At 35.6% G+C, this 26,912-nt stretch overlaps 2 protein-coding genes across 5 annotated transcripts; both read left to right on the forward strand.

Annotated features, from left to right (window-relative positions):
• The first annotated feature begins 1,968 nt into the window (after positions 1-1,968).
• LOC113764603 (membrin-11-like) lies at positions 1,969-7,163 on the forward strand. The gene is made up of 4 exons (XM_027308554.1): positions 1,969-2,343; positions 4,254-4,374; positions 4,470-4,619; positions 6,771-7,163. Exons 1-4 carry the CDS (start codon positions 2,045-2,047, stop codon positions 6,930-6,932), a joined length of 732 nt encoding a protein of 243 aa, XP_027164355.1. The 5' UTR covers positions 1,969-2,044; the 3' UTR covers positions 6,933-7,163.
• Positions 7,164-12,729: 5,566 nt separating this feature from the next.
• On the forward strand, positions 12,730-20,498 carry LOC113764757. 4 transcript variants are annotated; one of them, XM_027308735.1, is made up of 11 exons: positions 12,730-12,864; positions 12,962-13,027; positions 14,370-14,401; positions 14,479-14,598; positions 18,357-18,456; positions 18,596-18,655; positions 19,105-19,167; positions 19,264-19,467; positions 19,564-19,675; positions 19,785-19,990; positions 20,182-20,498. In XM_027308735.1, the coding sequence occupies exons 3-11, from the start codon at positions 14,370-14,372 to the stop codon at positions 20,272-20,274; spliced, it is 990 nt and encodes a 329-aa protein (XP_027164536.1). In that variant the 5' UTR covers positions 12,730-12,864; positions 12,962-13,027; the 3' UTR covers positions 20,275-20,498. The 4 variants fall into 4 exon arrangements, with proteins under 4 accessions (XP_027164536.1, XP_027164538.1, XP_027164539.1 ...); XM_027308737.1 differs by having other exon boundaries at positions 14,482-14,598; XM_027308738.1 differs by lacking the exon at positions 14,370-14,401.
• The last annotated feature ends 6,414 nt before the right edge of the window (positions 20,499-26,912 follow it).

A 26,912-nucleotide genomic window follows, 5' to 3' on the forward strand; every position in this document is an offset into this window, starting at 1 on the left:
AAGTGTCAAAACTGACTTGTATTGCATTTCCTCACTTGAACGTTTTTCACTTCATTCTTCTTGTTGCCACTTAAATTCATCACCAAATCTCTATTTTTCACCTCAATTGACCTCCTTTGGTGATTGATTCATTATTCCTGCATAAAAATGAAGTTTTTACTATTAAAATCAATAGAAATGCAATATTATCCACTTTTACCAAAAATATATAATTTTACCAAAAACCTCTTTATTTTAATTATAAAACTAAATAATCAACTCAAAATTAACTAATAAAATGCACTTAAAAATACGTAAAATAAACTCTTATCAACAATCCTGATAGCTGGAAGAATGAGGAGAGACTGGATTAATCCAGTGGTCGGCCCCTGTACAGATTTCAATTTACAGAAGATTTCAGAAAGATGGAAGATACAAATCCCATGTCCTCTCTTCTGCACATACTACTGCTGCTACCACTAACACTGTAATAGATACAACACAATTAGTAACCATTTGCCAACAACTCGCTAACTAACCCTGAGCTATGCGTTGCTGAGTTGGTATTCTTCCACCAAGCTATTACATGTGCATTTTCATGTCAGGATTTAGCTATTGATGGCTGATCGAAGATTGAGTTTATGTGGTGGTGCCCCTAATGGTGGTTGAGATCCTCAGCCCCTTATTAAGCTCTGTTATTGGGACTCATCATTCCATTCTATTGACTTAACTCAACTCACATGCCTTTTCCATCTTAGAATAGTTGGACTTGCGACTTTTGGAGCGCTAAAATTGCTCCGGAGAAAAATGGAGTTTTAATACCCAAACTTTGATAGATAAGCATTTTTAGTCCTCAAACTTTGGACGAGAATAAATTTGGTATCCAAACTTTTAACTTTTGAGCACATTTAGTACTCTTGACGGTTTTTTTTTCTAAATTGTATGTGAAAGAGTCACGTGATAGTCACATGTCTAGCAACTATTAATAAAAAATTGTCAAAAAATGTAAAATATCCTTTTGATAAAATTATTAGTTCTTAAACTTAGTATTTAGTGTCAGAAGGATATTTTAATTATTAGTCCTTAACCTAGTATCAAAAGGATATTTTACATGATAACTTAGTGTCAGAAGAAAATTTTACATTTTTTTGCCATTTTTATACAATAGTTGCCGGATATATGACTATTGCATAATTTTTTTCAGTAGTAATTTGGGACAAATACGTCAAGGGTACTAAATGTGCTCAATAGTTGAAAAATTGGGTACTAGATTTGTTTTTGTCCAAAATTTAAGAATTAAAACCGCTCATGTGTTAAAGTTTGGGTACCAAAACTGCATTTTTCTTAATTGCTCCCCAATTTCACAAACAGAAAACAAGAATTCAATCAAAAGCAATTTACATGCCTGATTAAAAATCATCTCCTAAAATTTGATATAACTTTTTTTTTCTAGCTCCAAGATATAAGTCATAACTCAAAATGGTTGATAATAGCAATATCAATCCTATTCAGAGGTCAAAAATATAGTCAGAGGTCTAAGAGACACGTGAATTAAGTGACATGGCAGCAATAGAGTGATGAGACCCAGTAAGGGACTGAACAAGGGGGTTGAGGATCTCAACCGCCCTAGCGGTGTTGCGGAGAGAGGCTGTGGAATTATTTCGATTTCCTTTTTTACTAATTTTTTTATTTTAAGATACAAACCATCCAATTAATATTTGGTTTTCTTTCAACCAATCCAACTCTTAACTCAATACTCAATTGAGCCAACCAACCTGTCAATAGTGGGTGGATTGGACGAAGTGTTGGATTTTAGGTTTAATAGCCGGCCTTAACAATGCCCATTCTCAATAACAGTTTAGGTTTGTGGACCTTGGGCTTGGTCAGGCATTAAGGGCCTCCAACCCGTTTTACCGGACCCAAGTAATACACGCTATAAATGTCTGTTCAAAATAAAAAGAAGAAAATAACAAGCAAAAATAAACCAATTCCAGTTGCAATTTCTAAACAAATTCCACTCACGCAGGAGGCAAACAGTGAAAAAGAAGAAAATAGGATAAGGCTAATGGCGACGGCAGCGGAAATGGTGGGCGGAGGTGGCGCCGGCGGCGGCGGCGGTGGTGGAACTTTATCGGAATTGTACCAGAACTCGAAGCGTTTGGTACTCAAGTGCCGGGAGGGCGTGGCGAGGCTGGAGCGTTTTGAGAACTCGTCATCCTCTTTACCTTCATCGTCTTTGGACTCTTCGCCGGAGCTTGCGAATGCCGTAAAGCAGGATATCAACCAGATCCGATCTCTCTGCGCGGAGATGGATCTTCTTTGGCGATCCATCTCCAACAAGCCCCAACGCGATCTCTGGAAAAGGTTGGTTTGAATTCTAGAGAAAGCATAGCGGTTTATTATTCGATTTTTATCTTTTTAGTTGTGCTGCTTATCGATATTGGATGTATAGGGGAATCGATTGAAATGCGTGATTTGATTTCCAAGTGAGAGGAGTTTGAAATGCATATTCTAGGTTAGCTGAAAGGAATTAGGGCTGTGAATTTACTTTCTTTTGATTGAGAAATTGGACGAGTTGTTAGCGTGGAGAAATAAATTGGTATATTGGAAAAAAAAAAGTACTGGAAAAGGTTGTAGAAAAGTGATTTTTTGGATTTGCCTAAGTTGAATTTTGCCTTGTTTCTCGAGGAATTTTTGCCCATGCCTTTAGAGGGGGATGTCAAAATGTGCATATTCTGATGATGCGGAATCTCCTCTAGAAGTTTTAATGGAGTGTATTGATCTGCAACAAGTGAACAACAATTGATTCAAATATTTGGGTTTGCTCCTCAGTAGCTAAACTCCTCCCTGCAAGCATACTCCAGCTGCAGAACATCCGTTGATGATGTCTCAAAGAGAAATAGTTTGCTTTGAAATTGAGAGTTTTGTCTTAAATGCTATTGAAAACACTTATTAGGGCTGACTATGTTTTAGCTAAAACACCGCTTTTCAAAGATCTCAGCTGACGAGTACGATCTGAGTGTAACCAATATGATATATCTGTAAAGCTCCAACAATACAAAATTGCTTACTTCTCCTTAGTCTTGAGGTGTTTATGGCCATCTCTGGATGAGATTTGTGGAAATGAATGTTTGAGTGTCTGCAAAGATGTATATGATATTGACACAAGTAGATAATTCTTATCAATTGACAATAGCATTGGTTGATAGCCATAATGTTTTTTAGCACATTTTGTTACAAAACTGAATGAACTTAGGATTCTTAGGTCAATTGATATAATTTGAAGGGTAGCTCAGTCCACAATGGTTATTTCATTTTTTATATGTTTTACCTCTCTCTCTCTCCTTTATGTGTGTTTATGTACATTGACCCTACTGTGTATCAGGCTATGCATGTTTTTGGGGAAAAAAAATCTCCTTTCTTTTAATCACCAGCTGAAAACTTTTTCAGAACGGTAGAAAATATTAATGCAAGAGAAAATGGAAAAGGTGTCATGCATTAAAGCAGTCAGTGTCCATTGTGGTGGTTCATTTTAGACAAAAAAAAAGGTCTGAAGATTGAGGAAATCATTGTGGATTATGTCTTTTCTTTATAATGATCTCATACGTCAACTATTACCAATGATAGGAGTTTTTCCATTCACTTTCACAGTATTTATCTATGTGCGGGGCAGTCCTCTTACTTCCGTCACATGGTGGCAGTCATTGTGGTTTATCAGTACTGTCAGAGACTCAAGAGGGACTGTTTTCTCATATTACATGTGGAATTTTCTTTTCAAGTCTCTTTTTTTCTGAAAACATTTGGTGTGGCTGGTTTCGTTTGTCATTTAGCATTTTTCAGTAATTTGCTTTGGCATCTTTCTAGCAGATATCCTTTGAGAACAGCTACTCAAGCATGAAAACAAAAGTCACTTTGTTGTTGAGAAGATCTATATCCTTCAGATTCTGTTTTGCCTTTCTGTGTGTGTTTTGTTTGTTTGTTGTTCAGGTGATTAATCACCCAAAAAATAAGTTTTTCTTTCTTTTGCATGGTTTTGCAGACCCTGGGTACACATTTTACCTCATTGTGAACTCAATTTAGCAAATACTAGATGTTTTTTGCTATGACTGTGATGGGGAGAAAACTTTAATGTTAATTGCATATCACAAATAGGTTACATTAGGTTTTCCAGTACTGACTGGTTAGAAGGGTCAGTATTGCTGTTAGGTTCTGGCAATATAGAAGATTAGTGACTTGTCTGTAATTATTTTATTTGTATTATCATGATTATGCAGAAAAGTTGAACAAGTGGGTGAAGAGGCTGACTCATTGAAAGAGAGTCTGGAAAAGTACCTTCAACGGCATCAAAGACGAATGCAAGACGCTAAAGAGAGGGCTGAGTTGCTAGGACGAGCTGTATGGTGGAACCTTCCTCTGACTTCTGCTCAAATATGTTGATTGCATCTCTTAATTCAAGTATCTCCTGTCTAATGAGCTTAATTTTATTGTAGAATGGGGAATCATCTCATGTGTTGAGGATTTATGATGATGAAGCACAAGCAATGGAGAAAGTTAAGAGCTCATCCAGGATGCTAGAAGACGCTTATGCAACAGGGGTGGCTGTCCTTTCAAAGTATAGCGAGCAAAGGGATCATCTCAAGGTACTTAACCAAAGCAATTTATTCATCTGTCTTTATGTGCATAGTTTTTTGTGGTAATGCATTTCCACAGCTGTTGCATTTAGTTTTGAGATGTCTACACTGAGCAACATGTTCATATGAGAAATTTGTACTGGCATCTCAAAAGTAGTTGTTTTTTGAGGGAAAATGTTAATGTTGGACTTTTAGATGCTATTAAGCCAGACTCAAAATGTAATAAATCATTGTCACTTAAGTTATTGAAAGCTCCAGTCAGTAACTAGGCAGCAAATGAAATAGTGGGACAAGTTGTATTTTGATGCAGCCAACGATTAGTTAGATGGATTGTGAACATGTACATTTCCTTTTTAACTCAAGCATTTCTCGGGCATACCTTAGAAGATATGAAACCTATTTGGACACTGAAATATTATTAGTTTAAGAGTCCCTGTCTAAATATGTCGATGTAGGTTTCAAGGTCTATAATCTTCTGACATTTTGTCTTACTTTTTTGCAAAAAAGTGTCTCGGTTTCTTCAGAAAACTTTATTTTTGGTAATCAAATTTTCTATTTGTTTGTCCTAAATTTTATATTTGAAATTTTTTGTTTATTTGAATTTGTCTTAGCTGGGAGTTTTATTGTTTGTGATAGAATTAATAAATAGTTAGTATGAGCAAGTGTATGTGCCTAGAATTTTGTAGTATATTGAGCTTGATATATTAAATTCCTTGCACATATTTGGTGAGATTTTATGATGCAATCTAGCCTTAAGTGTGACTGAAGGTTTCTAGCCAAATGCTCTTCTCCTTTCTTCCATTTTGCTGCAGTTTTTCCTACTTTCAGCCTATCAAGTTCCAGTTCTCTGCAGAGCTTTTGATACTGCTATTCCTAATCATTGTAATCTGACATGTTTTCCAAATGCCCTAGTAGTTAGTCACACATTTTTTTAGTAATTATTTTCTCTATCCTCTGTCGCTATTGCACATTTACAATCCTCATTTCCACTGTACCTTTCAAGTACTGGTAATTATTTTTATTTGTTCCTTTAGAAGAAGATCATATTCAACAACCCCAATCCACCTTTCCTCAAGGAAATTAGAGAACTGCAGTATTCCCTTAACTGGTTCAATGGCAGGGTTCTACACCTCAGTATCTTATCTTTTTACTTCCTCATTCCTATGGCAATACAAAAGCCAGTATATAAGACTTTCAGCTGCAGACGTGATGTTGCTAAAAATAATAACAAGTAAAAACAAATTGTCAATCATTATAAGCTGCAGAATGTTTCAAAGGCCTTTTTATTTGTAAACAAACCTAATGGAGGTCCTTTAATCATCTGTGAGAATACCATATAGATGCTCAAGACTGGTTCAAAAGGAGTACCACTGCCACAGGCACTTCTTGCAAAAAAGGAACCTAATAGAGGCTTTTTAATTGTGTTAGAGAAGTTTCGTTTTACAGACCTTATCTATTGATTTTATTTATTTCCTAATCTATAGATATTATGGGTTCAGTCTTTACTCTTTACTGAAATAGTGTCAAGCTTTTCCTTTTACCATTACCTAAATTTCTGGTATGCCCACATCATATCAAATTCCCAACTTCCTCATCATATATGTAAAAGGAAACAGAACTGCACTGTTTTGGCCTTCTGTGTCAAACTTGCAAGAATTTGCTTCCCTCATATTGCTTCTTGAATATTTTAGAATTTTTTCCCCTCTTAACTTACATTGCCCAAGTCAAAATAAAACCTTGGTGTAAAGCTTTAACAGGTAGAATATGGAGATGGGTAATGCTGAAGGGAAGATTAAGTCACTTCTGGTAAGATTGTGTCAGTTTGGGAATCCATAGAACGTTGACAAATTTGAATTGAAAACACCAAGTATAACGAAGTAGATACTGAGGCAATGGAACGGTTCAATGGTTTGTTGATAGTGCATCTTGCACTTCAGTTTTCTCAACTTGGTCTATCAATTTATGTGTTAATTGTCGTATATCGACTTTTGGTATGTACAACTTTGAAGTGTTGTATATTAATTGTTTGAAGCCTGCTTCATCTGAAAAAACAAGGTTGCAAATGTTATCTGTGGTAGTCTTGGACCTATTGTTACTTGGATCTGCTGCTAACTGATAATGTGTGATACTAATACATGGAATTGGATGAGTTTTGTGCAGAGAGCTCAAAGAAAAGCACTGGATGTTCTTAATAGATTGGGACTTTCAAATTCTGTGTTGAGGCTTATTGAGAGGCGTAACCGTGTAGATAAATGGATCAAGTATGGAGGTATGATCGCCACGATCATCTTTGTCATAATGTTTTGGAGGTGGACAAGGTGAACCACATTCGTTGTACATATGCAAAATTATGGTGCACCTTTGTGATTTTTGGGAACAGGGAGATATGGATGAGAGCAGTCAGAAGCTTTTCAAAATTTCTAGGTGTCATTGGGTTTTGATTGATAAACCACTGGAACATATATATTGGAAAAACTGTATAAAAATGACACTTGGCAAGGGAAAAGGTACTACATGTAAATTTTTCAATGACATTGGATTCAGGTTCCAATTTGCTCTTTCGTTCTTTCTGCCTGGTTAATTGTGCTTCCGAGTTAGCTGTTGAAACTTGAATGTGTTGCTGTTCACAGTAGCACAATACATTTCTGCACTGAGCTGTGGCAGGCAGTTTTGCACCACCTACGCCCCTTGGCTGCCCTGCCAGGGATTCTACCACTTCTCTAGTAGCAAACTTTCATTGAAGCTTATTATTCATAATTTTGCTATCATGAGAGCGCACACAGCTAAGTAGCTCAGCAAATCTCCAATCTAGGACATATATGAATGAACTGATCAAGTAAATTTCAGAATTTACTAATTTTTTGAATCCATCCAGATATGCTGCCTATTCTGCAGTGTGTTCTTCAGTTTTGGAGCACGATTGAGTTCATATTCATATTGCTTGTGTTCGTCGAGTGCTAAATTCTGCAGTGGTTCAGATGCATAAGAGTTGCCCACAATAAACAGAATTTTGATGGACGTCCTAAATTTTGTTGCTCTCTTAAGATTGCGATCTTCTTTTTACGCCAGTAGTAAGTTAAAAATTGCTTTGCAAAAAACAATTGTATGAGCCGGCTTTGCTTCTGTACTGTGTATGGTTTTATGCAGCAGAAATAATTCACGTACAAAAGTTGTTAATCCATTCACTGATTTTGTTTTTCTTTTTTCACAGTGTGGATGTCTGTACTGTTCTTCATTTAACCAAGCACATCAAATTGAATAACACTTCTTCAAAAATTCTTTTGACATTGTTGCGATACAGAGATTGTAACCATTTTCTTCAAAGGTCGTCGCAATAGAAACTTAATTTTTCATTGCCATATTCGTTTGTATTTCTCCAAATAAATAAAATGATTATTTAAATTGCACTGACTTTAGTAGCTTAAGCAAGCCTATAAGGACTAAAGTATATTCAAAAAGTAAAATGTCTCATATGACTATATAAGAAATCAAAAGGTCTGAAAACAACAATATTGTTACTCTAACGGTAAATATATACAAAGAAAGTAGGAAATTCCATACTCCAATCTTTGACTTTTAGGATAAATTACAAAACTTGCCCCCTTAAAAATATAGGTTTCTTGCTTTGCCCTCTGCTTTGTTTGGACAAATTTGTCCTTCACACTTCTCAGATTTTTTCAGTAGAAAAGAACCAGGTAGCCTCAAAAAATGATTTGATTTTATCGCTTGACATTGGCACGTTGCAACACCAACACATACACAGACGAAAACCATTCAAGCTTTTGGTAAACATTAGAATAGAAGATTGTGCATCTAAGCACAAAGGCGTGGGCTTGAAAGTTGAAAGCATACGAGGGCATCTTGGTACTTAAATAATTGAAGAAGAGGATTTGGAAATTGCGATCCCAAAGCTTCCTTTCTGGCTCGATATAAGCATTCCGACTTCTGACCGCTAGACTTTTTATTAGAATCTCTTGTAGCTAACACAATTAGTACAGTTAGTAGATAGTCGACTTCTTAGTAGATTCTGCAGTCGGTATATTGTTCACCTAATGTTACCGCCCAGGACATTAATAATTATTGTATATAAACGAGATTGGAACGAGGGCATACTTGAAAATAGACGAAACTGCTGAATTTATTTTGAAGAAAACTTGAGACTGAATAAAATTCTCAAAATAACCTTTATTTAATATGATTATAATAGAAGGTATAAGGGAGGCTTATCTAGTAGTTCTGAAAACTAGAGTCACTCTGTCTTTGATGATACACAAACATCTATTTATAATAGTATAAAATAATTTCATTTGAAATTTCATTTTCATTTCATTTCATGCGGACATCATTTGTATTTGCATTTTATTTTCATATCAACACTTCCTTTGACTGATACTTCTTTTTGAATTGACTGGCATCTTTATATCACGTCACTTTTATCGTAACTGACAACTTTTGAATTATTACTGCATCTTTATATCTTGTTTGGATCCTGAGGATTTTGTAACTTCTTTGAGCTTTTCTTGTTTATTTTTGAGATAGTCCATAGCCTGTTTGAGCATTTCTAAATCTTCCATCATTTTTGTAAGTAAGAAGTCATGAGTAGATCCTAATAGTCCTTCTTCTTGAATTTTTTTTCTCCTTCCTTTTCTTTTTTCTTTTGAATCTCCTTGGACACAGAATTTATCTGCCATTGGATTTTTTGTACTATTTGGAGAAATCTTTGAACATTGTCTTGCGAACAATAATCCAAAGTAAAACATGTCCACTATTTGATTTTGAATTCTCTGATTAAAGACATTGGGTACGGCGTTGAAAGTTGTTGAGTGATTTTGTAACTCTACCAAATATCCATGGAGCCTTGAATTCTAAATGAAAGAGGACTAATTTTGCATAATCTTCCCCTTGTGCTTTTCTCAAATATAATTGGAATCCCATTTTTGCTTCAGGTGGTATAATCTCAATTTGTGGACCAAAGTAAGTCCACCAATGATAGAACCAAATTGGAAATTTTCGATTGCAATTGCCATGGAATGTAAAAAAACATGAATGATTGAAGGGATGAAAGAGAGACTCTATACCAAGCCATCCCATAATCTTGATATGTATAGCCTTTTGGAACATGTTTAACTGAAAAGTTTTTCTTTGAATAAAGAGAAATCCATTCATCTGTACTGCAAACCATTTTAATGATACATTTGGAATGAGAAATTTTGCTTGGGTCCTTTTTTTTTTGGAACTGCCCAAATTTCAATAGAGTTTGCATCTAATATAATTAATTCATAATATCTGATTGTTTTAGAAGGATCATCTGGACACCATTGGCATCCTTCTAGAAATATCCTACTTGTAAGACCTAATAAAGAAGTGTAAGGTGAAATTTCTTTGAATTTGATTAAGGTGATCTGTTGTGTAATGGGTTTAGTGAAATAAGAATTTGAATTATCTGTGAAATTTTCTAGGGCTTTTTCTTCAGTATTTTTCTTGGAAGATGTAGGAGGAGTTTGATTGATTTGAACATAAGATAATAGAGGAAAATCTGAAACTATTTCGAATGCATTGGAAATAGAAATTTAGAAATTTGAGTAGTTTTCATTTCATAGTCTTTGACTGATAAAGCCTTTGATGAACTTCCTTTGCTCATTTTCCTTCAAAGTATCAACAAATAATAGTATTCAATTTTTGAAGTTCTTGTCGTATCCATTCTTTGTAAGGAGAAGCATCACTCTCGTATTGTCTAAGCCAATATTCATTCATCTGATTTCTCTGAATATTTCTTTTTTTTAGAAGACATCTCTCTTTCAAGGTTTGAATTGTTCTTGATGGTCTCATATATACTTGATCATACTTGAAATGTCATAGGGTGGAATAGTTTTGACCTCTCCATTTTCTTTGATGTAGTGAACAACTTTTTTATATCGATAAAGTGCTTCTTTTCTTTCACTGGTTTGGAAATAATGGTGCCTTCTTATGCGTTGAATAAACTCATTTATTTGATCCATGACTCTGTTAAAATTCTCTTGTTAAAAAATCAGGTAAAGAATTGTTTTCTCCTTTTATAAAATCCATTTCAAAATCAAATAATAGTATGGCATGCCATCTGGCAAATATTTGTTTTGAAACTATATTTTCAACATCTTTTTGTAAAACTTCCTTTGCTGATTTATAATCAATTCTCAAAAGGAATTTTGTATTATATAAATCATCTTGAAATTTAGAAATGCAAAGAACTATAGACAAAATTTCTTTCTTAATAGTGGAATAATTCTGTTGAGGTCTAGACCATGTTCCTAAATGATATCTAACTAATTGCTCTGAATGATCTTCTAATTTTTACTTTAATATTCCCCCATATCCTAACTCAAATGCATCTATTTCTACTAACACGAATGTATGAGGATGAGGAATACCTAGATATGGTAATAACTTAATCTTTTCTTTAAAGTATCTAACCTTGGTAGTATGTTCATCCATCCATGCTGATGGATTCTTTTTAAATCTCCCAAATAATATTGAGCAGTCTTTTCTTAATTTTGGAAAGAAATCTTCTATATAATTTAAACATATTAAAAATCTTTGTAATTGAGTTTTATCTTTAATTTCATCTGAAAATTTATTTGCAAATTCTAGAGCTCTATTAATAGGCTTTATCGTGCCTTTATAAATGTCATGACCTAGGAATCTCATTTTTGTTTGAAATTTTGAAATTTTGAAGTGTTGATTTAATGTTTCCGAAGATATCAATATATCATCCATATATACTATTATGAATGAACTATAGGGGTTAAAAATATCATTCATTATATTTTGAAATTCTAATGGAGCATTTTTAAACCAAAATGCATTACCTTCCATTCATAATGTCCAAAAGGAGTGGTAGAAGTCATTTTATATCTATCTTTTTCCGCAATTATTATTTACCAAAAATACATTACATAAAACATGTTTACTAAATATATGCTTCTTAGTATCTTAATGTTTGTTTACACTAATTAAATTTTTTATTATAAAATAAAACCTTATGCTTAAGCCTGAAAAGAAATTATAAATAAAGATAAAGAAGAAAGAGAGAAGAAAATTGCAAAAAAGGAAAGTATTCAACACCACAAGAGTAAATTGGAAAATGATTATCTAGTTTGACTACAAACACAAAAGCAAGGTTTTGAAACCCACCCTATTCATCAAATCAAAAAATTTACCGAATCAAGGGTCACTGATTCAATCTTGAACTGACAGTTATTGAATCATAATTGCCCCATGACTTCATCAATACATAATATCTAATTAATAGTTTACTTAAGTTATCATATAGTCCAATGAAATAACCTCTATATATACATATTTGGTCAATCAATTAAATTAGAAAATCAAATTCCTTTAAACAAAAAAGAAAGAAAGATAATGAAGTGCTTTGATTCATATTTGATCAATTTTAAATTTAAAAATGATATGTGGATAAGAAACTTGAAATTACATAAGCAATTTGAATTTATAAATGATTTAGATCTAAAGTATAATTTTAGAAATGTAAAAAAAGGGAAAAATATAATTTCACAACAAAGGGATATGTTTTAAAATTAAAAATAAAATTAGACGATTTAACACAAAAAAGATACATAATACATGTATTAATGCTTCATAGACCATCCTTCAATCAGAGCCTACTTAATTTTATTTAAGAATCAACAAAACGGACTACGAATCGACTGGTGTACTAAATGCCATTTTAGTTCAATAGATCACTAGTTTGACTGAATAATTCAACTGATTTTCAAAATCTAGAACGCTTTTTCAACCATTGCAGGTTTGAAGCGTAATTTAGCTCGAAAAGAAGTTTGATCAACAATTTAACCGAGCAATTTGGGTTGAGTTTTGAAACCATGCATAGAAGTTACCTGACAAGTCATTTTGATTAGTTATTAGGAGGTGATACATATATAAATGTCATTAATATAGGGTGTAAATTGAAACTAACCTCTAAGTACAGTGGTAACATTTTATTTAAGCCGATTTAAGATTGACGGGTTAAGAGAAAAGGGGAGCAAAGTGGGACAGTGAGATACTTGAGGGGGCTTTACTGTATTTCACCTTTTTTGAACTATTGCGATAAATAAATAACTCGTAACATAATTTCTTTCTGATTCCCGGATTCCGAAACCCATCGTCCCCCTACTCCTGATTAACACGTCCGGCAGATCCGACTCGTCGCCGGAGAATCGGTGACCGGCTGATACTTCACCGCAGAATTCAACTAAGGGTAAAAATCGGCAACTTTAAGCTGAAATTTGATTAACTAGTAGTGGTAAAACGCAAAATTCCAGTACCTTAAGGTCCAATTGGATTTGTTTTTCTAGGTTTTTGGATAGTTTCGATTATCGCCTTGCAATCCTTCGAGCTCCTCACTGGAACTCCCCCCATCGGTATGCATCTTTCTGGTTTATTTTTGCTTACGAAATAATACTAGTCGTTTTGTTTGAAAGGACATATTGGGTTCTCTGGATCTGATGGTAATTATCGTTTACTTGATGTCAATTTTTGGGGGAAGATTGATTATTTCGAGTGTTCTGTTGAAATTTGAGCTCCTTCTTACTAATATTGTGAAAAGCTATGTACTGATGGCACATGAAATCATTCATTGTGCATGAGGATATGTATGAAAATCAATCTAGATCATGGTTTATTGTCATCTGTTTCGCCGAAACGTACTCAATCATTTCCATTCTCTCTTTTTTAGTAGTAAATGAATGTGTTTTAGGTCATTAATTTGTTGCCAATATTTCCTAATTTGATGTACCATTAGTGTGACTTTGTTGAATGTGGGCATAGTTGAAGTCGTTTTTCTGATTATAGGTCGTGCTTTGGAGGATATTTTGCCATGAATTTTGAAGCGATAATTTTAATTTCTGTGGTTCTTTCATGGTCTAATTGGCAAGGACATGCTAATGGGGGTGGTTGATTTTGGCATTTATGGCTTAAAGGACTTCTTGTCATGGTGAGTGGTGGGAGTTGTGTGAAGGCCAATGAGCATAGCTGTGGGAAAACTGGAGAAAATGAGGGAAGGTTTTCGAAGTGTTTCAATAGACTGTAGAGAGACAGGAAACTTTGTTCCACAAGATTAACTTAACCACTAATATGGAGTTTGAATGACATTTGCTAATTTTTATTACTTTTCTTTTCTAAAAGTCTTTAACATTTTGGTGAGAGATGTTGCATACTTTGCGTATTGAACCATCCTTAGAAAAGTTTAGATATAATAGACTGACGGCATTGTTTACCTATCATGTATATGGTATAATGTATCTGAAGGTGATGATTCAGTTTATGCGATAAAGTAGTTAGTCTATCTTTTTTACTTAATTCTATATGATTTTATATTGAATGATAATTTTAGAATTAAGCTATTTATAAAAAAAAAAGGGTACAATTTCCTTCTCTAATAACATCAGTGGACGTAATAGGTTCACCAATTATTGACACATTTATGACACCAAATTCATCAAATGGACTGGTTAGGTTTGTGATTTGCAACAAGTAGCCTCTTATTGATTACAACATAAGTACAGCACCATATACTCAAAACTATCTGTACTATTTGCATTTGCATGATGTCTATTTGTAGCTCCAAGTAGTTGGCTAGTCAGCCAATTGTTGAATTATTCTCTAGTGATTACCAAACCAAACTAGTACAAGTGTTTTATTTTTAGCTACACTTTGATAGTTTTTGCGATTATCCTAAACTAGAACTGTTGAACTGCTATGTAGATGATCCTGTCTGTCTTGTGTGACTTCACAAGGTTTGTTTGTTTAACTTTATTAATATCTTCTGTACTTTCTACTGATATCTGATAAGTGTTATTTGGTACTTTGCTAGAAGGAAAATGAAGATGGTGGCGGCATTAGTGGTGGCTTTGTTGGTTGCCTCTCAGCTTCCATTAGGCCTCACATTTCCTTCTACAGCCCCTGCATTTCTATGGTCACCTCACCAAGATGGGTATGGTTCTTTTCGTTGGATTTTTGTTTCTTCACTTACCAATGGTGCTTAGTGGCTTATCTCTTCTCCTGACTATTTGGTAAAGCTTAGCTTTTCTTTTAGTTATATGTGTCTGGTGAAGAGGTTTTTGAAAATGTTCCTCTATATTATATTCTTTCAATCCTTGAAATGTCAATATTTAAAGATGCTTTGTTGGATTTTTTATTTTTGGGAATCCTTTTGTCCAATTTGGAATTTACATTGACCACGAACTTCGTATTGAAGCGATTGAGGGGAAAATTTCATTAACCTTGACAATATAAATACAGCTCTAAGTAGAACACCTAAGCAATTTTGTATCACTGAGTAGAGCCTTGGATCATGTTGGTAGTGGCCATTGGCAGTTGCAAGCATCTTATGGGATGATAGGGGATGGTAATGGATTTTGATGATTGTATATGAAGCTAATGCGTATCCGAAGGGGTATAGAGATGAATATTAGATTGTGGATAAGAAGGATTTGTCTTGGTAGCCAGAGCTGAGAGCAGAAGAAATCTTCATCAATTATAAAAGGATCAAAAGCAAATGCTGACCTTTAACAAATGGAAGGCAATAAGTGGCTTATAGATTTTGGGGAATGCTTTCTTACATAGTCAAACATGCCTCTTGCTCATGTCGTAGTTTTTTTTTTCAATGCATTTTTTATTGAATCAAAACCTGTGGTTAGAGTGGAAAACCGTCAGCCACTCTGCTTTTATTAGAAAAGGGAAAAAAGAAAAGAACCCAAAAGCCATACTCATTGCATAATGAAGCATCTTAAAGAAAGGTGAAGAGCTCTTATTTCCTCATTGTTTTTGCCCTTATTGTTAAAGCAGAAAGGATATTTGTTGAAGATATGTTTCCACGACACTTGAGCGTAATTATTTCCAGCTCATTGGCGTTTGCAAGACGAACCTTGAGATTTGTAGTTGGTGGCCTTAGGATGAAGAAAATGTTCTTATGTTGATAATAGGCTATGAGTAAGTTTTATACCTTCCCTTTAAATTGAGGGTGGGGATCCAGGTCATGAAGCGGGATATATATGAGGAGGAATAAATTTTTGGGCAATTTTCAATTTAGTATCAAACTTCAGATAGCTGATGAACTGCAACTTAATGGAGGAGTTACTGGGATGTACTTGAACTAATGTTGTATGATGTTTGGGGAACCGTGAATCTGAGACATGTAACAGCTAATTGATTTAAGGAATAGTGTAGTGAAAAATTTCCTCTTCTCCTTCTGGTCATCAGTGCAAGGTTTAGATGTTGGCTGCTTTCACAATTGAAGTATATCGGTGTCCTATATACCTATTGGGTTTTCTTTTTCTACTTAGAAGAAATGGGAAAAACTCAAAGAAAACTAGGATAGAAGAGGTCTGGGGATAACATCTACCTTTGCTCAGTCAATAGGAGAATCTAATCCTTAGCTAATGTAAATCCCACAATATTTCAGAAAGCTAAATATTATATCTCAATTTTAACCTTTTTGGATAAGCTCTTTTTCTCCCTCTATAATTGAAGTCCAGATCATATTGGCCTAGATATCTGGTAGTTGATTTGATATTGTGCGATGTTTGTACATACATACATATAATATATATGTGTGTGTGTGTTATTAGAGGGTCTTGGTGGGCCCCCTTTTCAACCATTACAGCTGGCGTCGACCAGCTTTGCGATACGGACGGACACCAAGAAGAACGCAGGCAGCGGAAATGCAAAAGAAAAGAGCAAAGATTCCCGACCTAACCTAAACTTATGTAGATATCTTTGTCTCTAGGTTACTGGATTTGGGCATTGGTTTAGCAATAACTAGTAATAGATCTGGCTGTAACATTTTGTTAAAGTTGGGCAGTGTAGTTTAAGTACTAGAGGTAAAATCTGTAAGCCGATTGGAACTAGGGATAGTATTAGCTATTCTCCTCTCCCATTGTTACCGTTGGGACGATCTATGATATGGTGTAGGTTTCTGGATCATTCTCTTTTTGATATGTTATCCTGCATAGTCAAGAAACTGAGTCCTGGGGATCCTTGAGTAAAAGTTATGTGAGAGTCTAAGCCTTGTAAGAGGAAAGGGGAGGGCTTGAGAGTTTGGAATAGGCATCTCATGGTTACATGGGTATAGTCAAGAAACTGGTCCTGGGTAGGGGTGGCAATTTCTGACACGACCCGAAAACACGACACGAATCTAACACGAAATTAATGGGTTTGGATTGAAGTTTTGGGGGTTCGGGTCAAACCCGATGAACCCGAAAAGAAAACAGGTCAATTTCGGGTCAACCCGTGGTGACCTGATATGACCCGTTTACAAATTTATTAAATTATTTTATCTAACTAAACTAAATCATTCTTTTTTTTCTAAGGCATTAATTACTTAATCCTAAATGAATTTATTTACCTTGTATGAAGTTAAAATTATTATATTTGGACAAATAATATAATTCTTTTTAATTTATTTTATATTTGGTTTGGAATAAAACACTTTTACGGTGTTTAATTTATTTTGGATTTGATTTGAAATTATTTATTTAAATTTTTATTACTTGATGATGTAATTAATTTTGTGAGAAATTGATTTTATTAGAATTTACAGTGATAAATTAATAAATTAAAATTAATTTACGGGTCATTTCGGGTCGACCCGCCAACCCAAAATTTTCGGATTCGTGTTAGATATACTGACCCGTCACGGGTTGACGGGTCGGGTTCGGGTCAACAGATTTTTTTGACGGGTCGGGTCAAGACCCAACCCGCCAACCTGATTGGACCCGAATTGCCACCCCTAGTCCTGGGGATCCTTGAGCAAAAATTATGTGAAAGTCTAAGCCTTATAAAAGGAAAGGGGATGGCTTGATTGTTTGGAATAGGTATCTCATGGTTACTTGGGTAATTTCGTGACTGGGTAAACTGTATGTTAGCTTTTTCCCTTTTTTTGTTGAACTTGGTCATTATAGTTTAAGTTCTAGAGGTAAAATCTGTAAGCTGATTGGAACTGGGGATATCAATAGCTATTCTCTTCTCCCACTGTTACTGTTGGGTCAATCTATGATATGGTGTAGGTTTCTGGATGTTTCTCTTTCTGATATGTTATCCTGCTTAGTCAAGAAACTGTCATGGGGATTCTTGAGTAAAAATTATGTTTTTCACATTTCTTTATTGCATAAACAGCATCCATTTTGTTGTTATTTCTTGTTTTTAAAGGAAAAGATGAACCATGAAGTCCTACCATTCTAGGTTCTACTGAAAGTCTATGCCTCATAAGAGTAAAGGGGAGGGCTTGAGAGTTTGGAATAGGTATCTCATTGTTACTTGGGTAATTTTCCGACTGGCTAAACTGTATGTTAGTTTTTTCCCCTTTTATAAATTGCCTTCGTGAAGTTTGTTAAAAAAGTCACCTGTTATACCAACGTTTGTTCTTTTTGTGAAATTAAGAGCACTTCTCGACGTTTATTAAAAGATCACCTGTTTTACTGATTATTTTATGTGAAATTAAGAGCATATACACATGCCAAGAAATTTTCTGTGTTTTGTGTCCTCAAATGCTACATAGATAAGAAGCTGTTCTTTGTTTATTGAGCATAAGTGCTACAGAGATTAAACGACAAAAAGATCTTATCAAATGGTGCTTAGAGTACTCATTTGTGTTTTCCTCTTACCCTATGTGTCATCTGTGTGTGGATTGGTTTAAAAAAGTCCATGATAATCCTATCCGTATGAATCTGATAGTGATTTTGCACGATGCAGATATAGTAGTAGAGATGTAGAAGCTGTAGATTACAGAACCCTCATCGCAAAGGATTTGGCCAAATCTGTGATGTCTGAAGGTGGCTGGTCAAGTTTACTGGTACTCTTCTGCACTGTACCTCTAGTTTACTGCCGTTTTTTTTCCTTATTTGTTTCCTCCTTTTGCTGCAACTCTTGCGGAGTTTTCACCCTATTTACATACATGTTATCAATTCTTCTAATGTTTCTTTTTCCATCAGTGCTCAGGAAAAGAAACTCCACAACCTTTGGATTTTGCTCTTCTTTTTGTTGGAAAAGAGGTAAAATTCCTTGTGTGATTAGAACGAACATAAGATTTGCTTATGTAGCTTTTGTGCTTTCAGTTTCCGTTTCTTGCAGAAACTCCAAAACCTTCATTTATACTCTGTATACAATTAGGATGAATATATTCACATATTAATTTCTGGAGGTTTCTCTTTAGAAATTACAATAGTTTTTCACCTGAGTAGTGTGAAAATGATATGTTCACAAGTAATATATGTTGCTTAATGGTCTTATAAGGGTGTGATGGATAGTGTGTCTGAGATGGGGGCAATATGAGATGATAATGGCAGATGAATATTGTTGGCATCAGTGTGACTTAAATTGATGCATTGAGAGTCACCAATGTTGTGTGAGCCTTTATTAGGGCAGTGTTGATCCTGCATCTCAAGCTCTTTAAGTTACTTTTCTTCCTCTAACTGGCACTTACGAACTCTTTCATGCGTAGTTACAATCCGTGGATATTTCTATGACCAAGAAAGCAGACCCTATGCTTGTGGACTTGCTCAAGGTACTTATAATAGCTGGAATAGGGAATTATTATTTGTATATGAAGTCAATCACATTAATATCTTGCTTGTAATTATTATTTGATTCTGACTACCAGGTCTCTTTTGGGAACTCCAACTTTTCCATGGCCTTCCCATATGTTGCTGCAACAGAGGAGAACAAAGCTCTGGAAAGCTCTTTGATTTCAGAGTTCGAAGGTACTTGTGGCAGTGGTTTAGGAATGCATGATATTGCTGTCCTCAATACGTGCTCTTTGGAGGGTGAAAGGTTTGAGAAACTTGCTGATATTCCTGCTGTTCGGGTAAATGAAATGGGCAATTCTTGTATCATTTGTTTAGGTGTTCATTTTTTCTGTGGGAAGTATGTAATGGTTTGTTTAATCCTGTGACATGAGTAGGATTACCTGGCTTTCAAGATGGAAAAGAGAACCATGGGACAGGCGAATCTGATCGTGGTTTGCCAGGGTGGATCCCAGACTGATCTAGAGTCTGAACATCCACTTTCTGAGGGTATAATTATAAACACCTTGGGCTATGCTTTCGGTTTATATAACTTCTGTTTAACAGAATAGTCACTTACCTTGAAAAGCTGGTGTAAACTGACTGAACCCTTCTGCAGCTCAACTTTTATCTCAGCTCATCAGCTCTGTGGAGCATTTAAATGCTAAGTATACAGTTCTCTATGTATCCGATCCTAATGGCTCCATCGAGAATCGTTCCCACCAGGATCTGAGAAGATTTCTAGCTGAAGGCAAAGGATCAACCAACTCAACATGTGATGGAGTTTGTCAAATAAAGTCATCACTTTTGGAGGGCCTCTTAGTGGTAAGTCAAAGTTTTCTGTCCATAGACTCTGGCATTTGATATGTAATCTAAAGATATGATTGCCTAACAGTTCAGGATTTATCAATTTCTTGAATTATCGTTGTGTATGTATTGGGTCCTCTCATTCTACTAACAAACTGTTAAACTCGTTTGATCTTCAACTAACCCATTTGCTCATTGTAATGTTTCAGGCAATAGTTTTGCTCATAATTCTGATATCAGGCCTTTGCTGCATGGCTGGAATTGATACCCCGACAAGATTCGAGACTCCACAAGACTCTTAATTGGGAGGCCTTTTGCTGTATAATTTTCCCATTTGTTTGTGGTGACATCGGTAATTGGCAAGATGGATGTATTTATTATAGCAATAGAACTTTCCTACATTTGTATGCTAGGACGGCCTTGTAATTTTTGATTACTTTGCTTAAACGGAAGGTGATACCACTTTACTAGTATTTGTTAGTGGAATTTGACGTTCAATAATACAAGGTGTCTTCATTTCGCTCTATTTGGTACTTTTTTCTGTCTGTTTAGGTTAGGATTAAGCTTTCCTATACTAGTAGTATAAAGGTTTCTTCTTACACAATTTTACTCACGAAAAAAAAAATTAATTTAGATAAAGGTTATGTAAGAATCTCTCCATAGGATTCGAACACTTAAATACGTTAATCCCCGAGCATTTTAGTACGAGCAGCACAAACTTAAAAAAAGCTTCCCATTTGGATTCTTTGGTAAGAATCTCCCCCAAGTATTGTCCTACAATTTTGGCAATTTGCAGACTCCGTGGGAGAAAAATGCAAAAGTTCGTTGGGTGAATTGCTTTATAGGGCTAAAATAGAATGTAATTAATGCATTGATAATTAGGAGGGGAAATTTCTATGGACATACCAAAGTAAGAAGTGTAATATAATAAAGGTTCAGTCGTTAGACATTAAAAAGGATTTTAGGTGTTAGTTTTTTTCAAAAAAGTATACTTAATTCGAAAAAGTGTCTAAATGCAGAGGGTAATATAGAGGGTGGATTATTGGTGACTATTTATATTTATACCTTTTTTGAGTTGGAGATATTGAATTGAGGACCTTCTACCAACAATTCTTCTCATTTTACTATCCAATTCAATCAGATTAATAGTGACTACGTGCATTAACATGATAAATTATATATAATTTAGGCATATCTATTGGGCACCAGTTAAAAAAAATTCATAAAATAAACGGAGTAAAGGGAGTACGAAGAAAAAATAGATTTTTTGACACAAAAAAAAAAAGATTGGAATTGCAAGTGGGATCAGGTCTCTGTGCTCTATTTTAACCTTAGGAACTTTGCTAAATCTGTTAGTGCTTAATCTTTGATGACATAATTTAGGACTTCATTGAGCCGATACATGATATGGGCCCAAAACCTCCCCAATGATAATTGGGTTCACAACCTCCCAAGAGAATATATATATATATATATATTTGTAATATATAATTTTCTCGGGTTTACAACGTCAAATATCACTTTTTCAAGTACAATATGCAATGGACAAATAAACGCATAGGATTTTTGGTTTATTATTATTATTATTATTTACTTCCAAGTTAACCTTCCATACAAGACTTTCCAAGCATTTAGTCATTTTATAACTTTGTATGATGAAGGGTTATTCAACTCTAAACCAAATACTATGAGTAATACAAATCAACTCCTAGTTTCTAGATGTGTCAAATAATTTTTCAGTGCTAAATTCTATGGAAGGAGTTTACTTAACTATTTTTTTGCCAAAATCTCTTAACTAGTTATCATTTGTCATTATCATTAACAAATTAATATCAAATAAAGCACAAAATTTAAAGCCTAAGATTATTCTAGTTAAGGATGAAATTGGGAAAGTAGGAAAAGTAATCACAGAAACATATTCACTTTATACTTAGTTTAGGAAACTTTTGGGACAAGTACATAATTTCAAAAAAATTGAGGGGCAACTTATTATTTTCTTTTCATTACTGCTTCCTCGACTTCATTTCTCATACTACTACTACTGATTCTACTTGTTTCCTCCATAAGCACCGGCACCACCGCAAACACCGGTGGCAACCACCACAAAGTAGTCTCAAAAAAGTAATATATAATAGAAAATTACCAAATATACCAAAAAAATCATTAAAAAAACTCATTTTTCTATGTGTTTTAATTTTTTGAGTTTGTTAAATTTTGTATATTACTCAGTTAATAGTTATTGGAACTTAAGGAAATAAAAAAAATTAAAATATGATATTTGTGAAGGAGAAATAACAATATAATAAACGTAAGACAAAGAGTGGAGCAGTAATTAGGGCAGAAGATCCGTTATGAAAGAAAATGCTAATCTAACAAATTTATTAACATATTAATTCCTATGTCAAGGGCAAGAACAATCATTGGTTGACATAAACAAAGTAGGATTTTTTAAGCAGAGTCCATGCCCTTGTTAATACATCTAAATCATGAGAAATTTTATGTTGATCCAAAGCAACTATTTGGCATGCCTAGTAGTTGCTCTCGAACCAATAGAAGAGTTCCATATGAATATAAGCGCTCCACTTGGTCCTGCATAATGTGTCAAGTAAACCCCACTTAGTATGTGACTTAGCAAATAGGATATTTATATAGCCACGTAGACCTTTCTCATTAGTTCTAAAGTCTTGTAGTTGCTCCGAACTGATATAAAATTTCTCTCTGAATCATATCTAAATTATCATGTAAATACACATTATATTTATTATACTCTCTGAATTGTGGCACTTTCTCAAATTAATTAGTCTCTGTTTGGACTAGGCATTTTTTGAAAAACTAATATAAAAAAATACAATGTTATAGTAACATATCCAAAAAAAAATTCAAAAACACCTCAAAAAACTCCAAACAAAATAAGAATAAAAAAAACTACACCTAATAAGAATAAAAAAAATTAAAAACAAAATAAAAAAAATTAAAAACAAAACAAGTCCTACCACCTTGTTTTCTTCCATATACCACTTCCGCCACCCCTCTCCACTCCTCTCTCCTCTTTTCCCACCACCGCCCCTTCCCCCTCCCCTCTCCTCTCTCCTCTCTCTTCCCTTTCCTCTCCTTCCTTTCTCCTTCGTGCTCCTCCCCCTTCCTCTTCCCTCTTGATTGTGAGGAAAGGAAGGGGGTGTAGGGAAAAGAAGAGAAGGGAAGGGAAGGGATGGAAAAAGGAGAAGAGATGGAAGAGAAAGAGGAAGGAGAAAGGAAGGGAGACAATATTGCTGGTGGAAGGGGGGTAGTAGGTGGATGGTTGTTGTAGGGGAGGACTAAAAGGCTTCGTATGGATTAGATATTTTTGGAGGATGGTTTTCAAATACTACACTACAGCATTGTCTATAAAAAAATTTTTACTATAATTATTTGTTGGGGTTTTTTTAAAATTTAAAATTTTATTGAAGTATTTTTTTAAAATTGAAAATAACACCACCCCACCTCCACTCCCTCCTCCCTCTTCTTTCCCTTCCCTTTGCCTCTCCCACACTTCCGCTCCCCCTTTTCTTCTCCCTTTTAGTCGTGAACAGAGGGCATGAGGTAGAAGTCCCAAGAAGGATAGAAATTTCAATTTCCTTAAGCACATTAAAATTAAAATGACCAGAAATCCTTAAACTATGCACTTTTAATGCGTTCAGGAGTCAGTCGAAGACAAAATTTAGATCAAGGGCCAAAACTTGATAATGGTGATAGTTTAAGGGCTCTCTAGGTCTTTTACTCTTTGAATTCATATAGAAAGGAAATTTTATTATAACTTGTAGAGTAGAAGGTGTTCTCTATAGTTAGCCTAAAAATAGAAAACATTACGGGTAAATTCTTAACCACTAAAAATGAAAGAAATCAAACACCCTAAAGTTTCTATGTAAAAGAAAAAAAAGAAAAATTCTATCCATTCTATTAAAACAATATGTTAATGTATAGAAAAGGTATGGGAACAATCCTATAAAAAGTGGACATATGATAAAAAATCAAAAAAATAAAAAATAATGAAAATAAAAGTTTTCTTTCTTTGAAAGTATATATCTAGATCCATTTGTTTACAAATTTCATTATTCTTTATTTTCAAAGAAATATGCTTTCCCAATAAGTTGAAAAGCCAAGTTCCATGTGCAAAGCAACCTACATATTCCAGGTTAGCATAAATAATCTCAAAATGATGTTATCAATTTGTAACATATCAAATTTTTACTATAAGCAATGGAAAATGTCATGTTACAATTCATACATTTTAGTTCAGTTTCAAGTGATTACCATTGTCTAATATAACCGAACAAAAATCCATGAAGTTTTTTCCTTTTTGCTTTTTAATGAAATATAACATTAATCTATAAACTTATCAAGTTTTATGACAAGAACCAATAGAAAATTAAAAAAAAAATTTCAAAGAGTTGAATGAGTGTAATGGTTGGGTTTTGAGGACAATACTAAGCAAAATTTTTCCGTATTCATTAATTAACTTTACTTCAAACTAGTTATATGTAAATCTTCATGAACTAAATGAAGCACAGGTTCATCGTATTTCTTTCTTACACAATCTAAAATATTATGGCTTCTAGCTGTAATGAGTGTTTGGTTCATCAAAGATATGTAAGCACTGACATAACAAAAATGTGATGCTATAGCTAGAATAATGAGTGACAAAAAATAACGAGTTTTTGGTTCTAAAATAATGAGTGTCTGTACATTTTACCTTTTTTTGTTATCATTTTCGTCTTTACTGAGATGTTATAAAAAATAAAAGGTAAAATCAATTTACAAGTATATATATAGTCGTAGGACCAGCAGTATGGAATAGTAGATATCTTTCATATTATTTAATGTCTCATTTTATGATGAAGGACAAAACTTTGTCGTCAAAAGAATAAGGCTATTGAGTGTCTGTACATATTATAAGAAAGCCATGCCTAAAAAATGAGGCTATTGAGGCTTATGGAACAAATACCAAAAAAAAAAACTGTAAAAATATTCATATCACGTTTCAAAAATCAATTATGAGGAGGTGATTTTTGGTGCGTGATCGAACCAGCCGAAATCAGCCCTCTTGTGGATGTGGTGAGGTGGACTCAATTATCTCACCTCGGGTGGAGTGAAGTGAGGTTGTACGTTCGAAGTGGATGGCGGGGCTTCTCCCCTGGTATCACTCCGACGATCAAGTTAGTATGAGAACGAGAAAAATAGTAGTATATGAGAATGAACAGTGTGCTTACTTGTTAGGAGTACATGAGGGGTATTTATAGAGTGAGAGTGGAGGGCAGGATGGAGGTCTTATGCCGGTGGGACCCATGCCCTGCCATTACGGCTCTGCTCCCTGTCAGGTGGCCTGACTCTGACACTGTAGCCTTCAGGGTAGGATGACGGAGAGTACTGTGCAGGTGCCATTAAGTGCCTCCAGTGCTTTTCAGATAAAGCACTGGTCCCGGGTGATGTCAGGTGGCTTGACATCATCAGTGTGCAGCTGAGGTGGAGGTGCCGAGATCACCTACACGGTAGATTAGGGATCCGACCGAGCTCAGAGGATATGCCCAAGATTCGGATGAGATCTGACGAGGGACGAGCTGGATTCACCTCGGACGTGCGGGGCGGCCGAGGTGAGCATCCTCAATAAGCCCCCCAAGCCTCGGGAGCTCCGGGCTAGGGAGGTACCGAGGCTTACTTCTGCCGAAGTCGTAAGAGTCGGGGGTCCAGAAATTGCTCCGGAAGATGCGGGGGCGAGACACGTGGGCGAGTCAGTTGAAGGGACGTGGTTACTGGCAACCGTCACGTCGTGAAGTAGTGGGACGTTTCGTGCAGAGGGTGTCAGTCGAAAGGACAGGGCATTAATGAGGAGAGAGGGAGGCACGACGTTCTGAATTCGAGGAGAGATGGAGAGGCACTACGTTTTGAATTCGAACGTGGCCGTCCTTTCGCATTCTTGCCGCCTCTTCGGATTCTCGCCGAATCCCTATAAATAAGGGGTCCTTTTCACCACATGGCCCCTCACTTTATCTCTCAGTTTTCGACTTGTAAAATTCACGAGTGTTGCCAAGATCAATCCTACCAGCCGAGATCCCAGCCGAAGTCATCCACTTCGTCAGATTCCATAGCCAACAGTAAGTACTTTTCTTTTCATCTCATCATTCACACATGGTCAAAACGGCTAAAACCCACAAAGAGACCGTGAAACCGAGCTATCAGGCCGAGGAGGTGCCCGAAACTTCGGAAGAAACGACTTCGTCCAGCTCTGGGGGATCAACGTCCGGTGCTGCGGAGGGTTCAGCCGAGGTGGAGATCGTCGAAGCCGCCTCGGTATCAGAGTCATCCGAGATGAGCGAAGCTGGTTCCGAAGTTGTCTTCAATAACGAGCTCGGACCTCAGATACCTCATGATGAAGGAGTACTGGAGCAAGCAGCTCCGAAAAACGTGGCCAAAATTGACTTCGGCAAGATGCCAAAGTTCAGAAGTCGAGTGGGGGAAGACAGGGCTCAGAAGGTGATAAGAAAGTACCCTTTTAGGCCGGGGTACATCATCACCTCGCCCGGACCAGACGACTCAGCCGAGAAGCCCCCCATGGGGACTGTGGCGGTCTACATCCAGCAGCTAGAGGCCGGGCTGAGGATGCCGACGTCGAGGTTCTTCAGGGACACACTTCGTCACTTCGGCATGAGAATTACTCAGCTCGTCCCAAACGCGGTCCGCATTCTCGTGGGCTTCGAGATGCTGTGCCGACATCAAGAAGTGACTCCGACTGTGGACCTATTCCGCCGATGCTATACCTTCAAGGCACATGGGACAGACAAGGGATGGTTCTACGTCTGCAACCGGAACAACACCATCCCCAATCTAGTCATCGGCGCCCCCACTTCAATAAAAAATTGGAAGCGTGACTTCATCTTCGTCTCGGCCGTAGACTTCCCACGGGGTT

This window comes from Coffea eugenioides, chromosome 3, assembly GCF_003713205.1.
Source record: "Coffea eugenioides isolate CCC68of chromosome 3, Ceug_1.0, whole genome shotgun sequence".
NCBI lineage: Eukaryota > Viridiplantae > Streptophyta > Magnoliopsida > Gentianales > Rubiaceae > Coffea > Coffea eugenioides.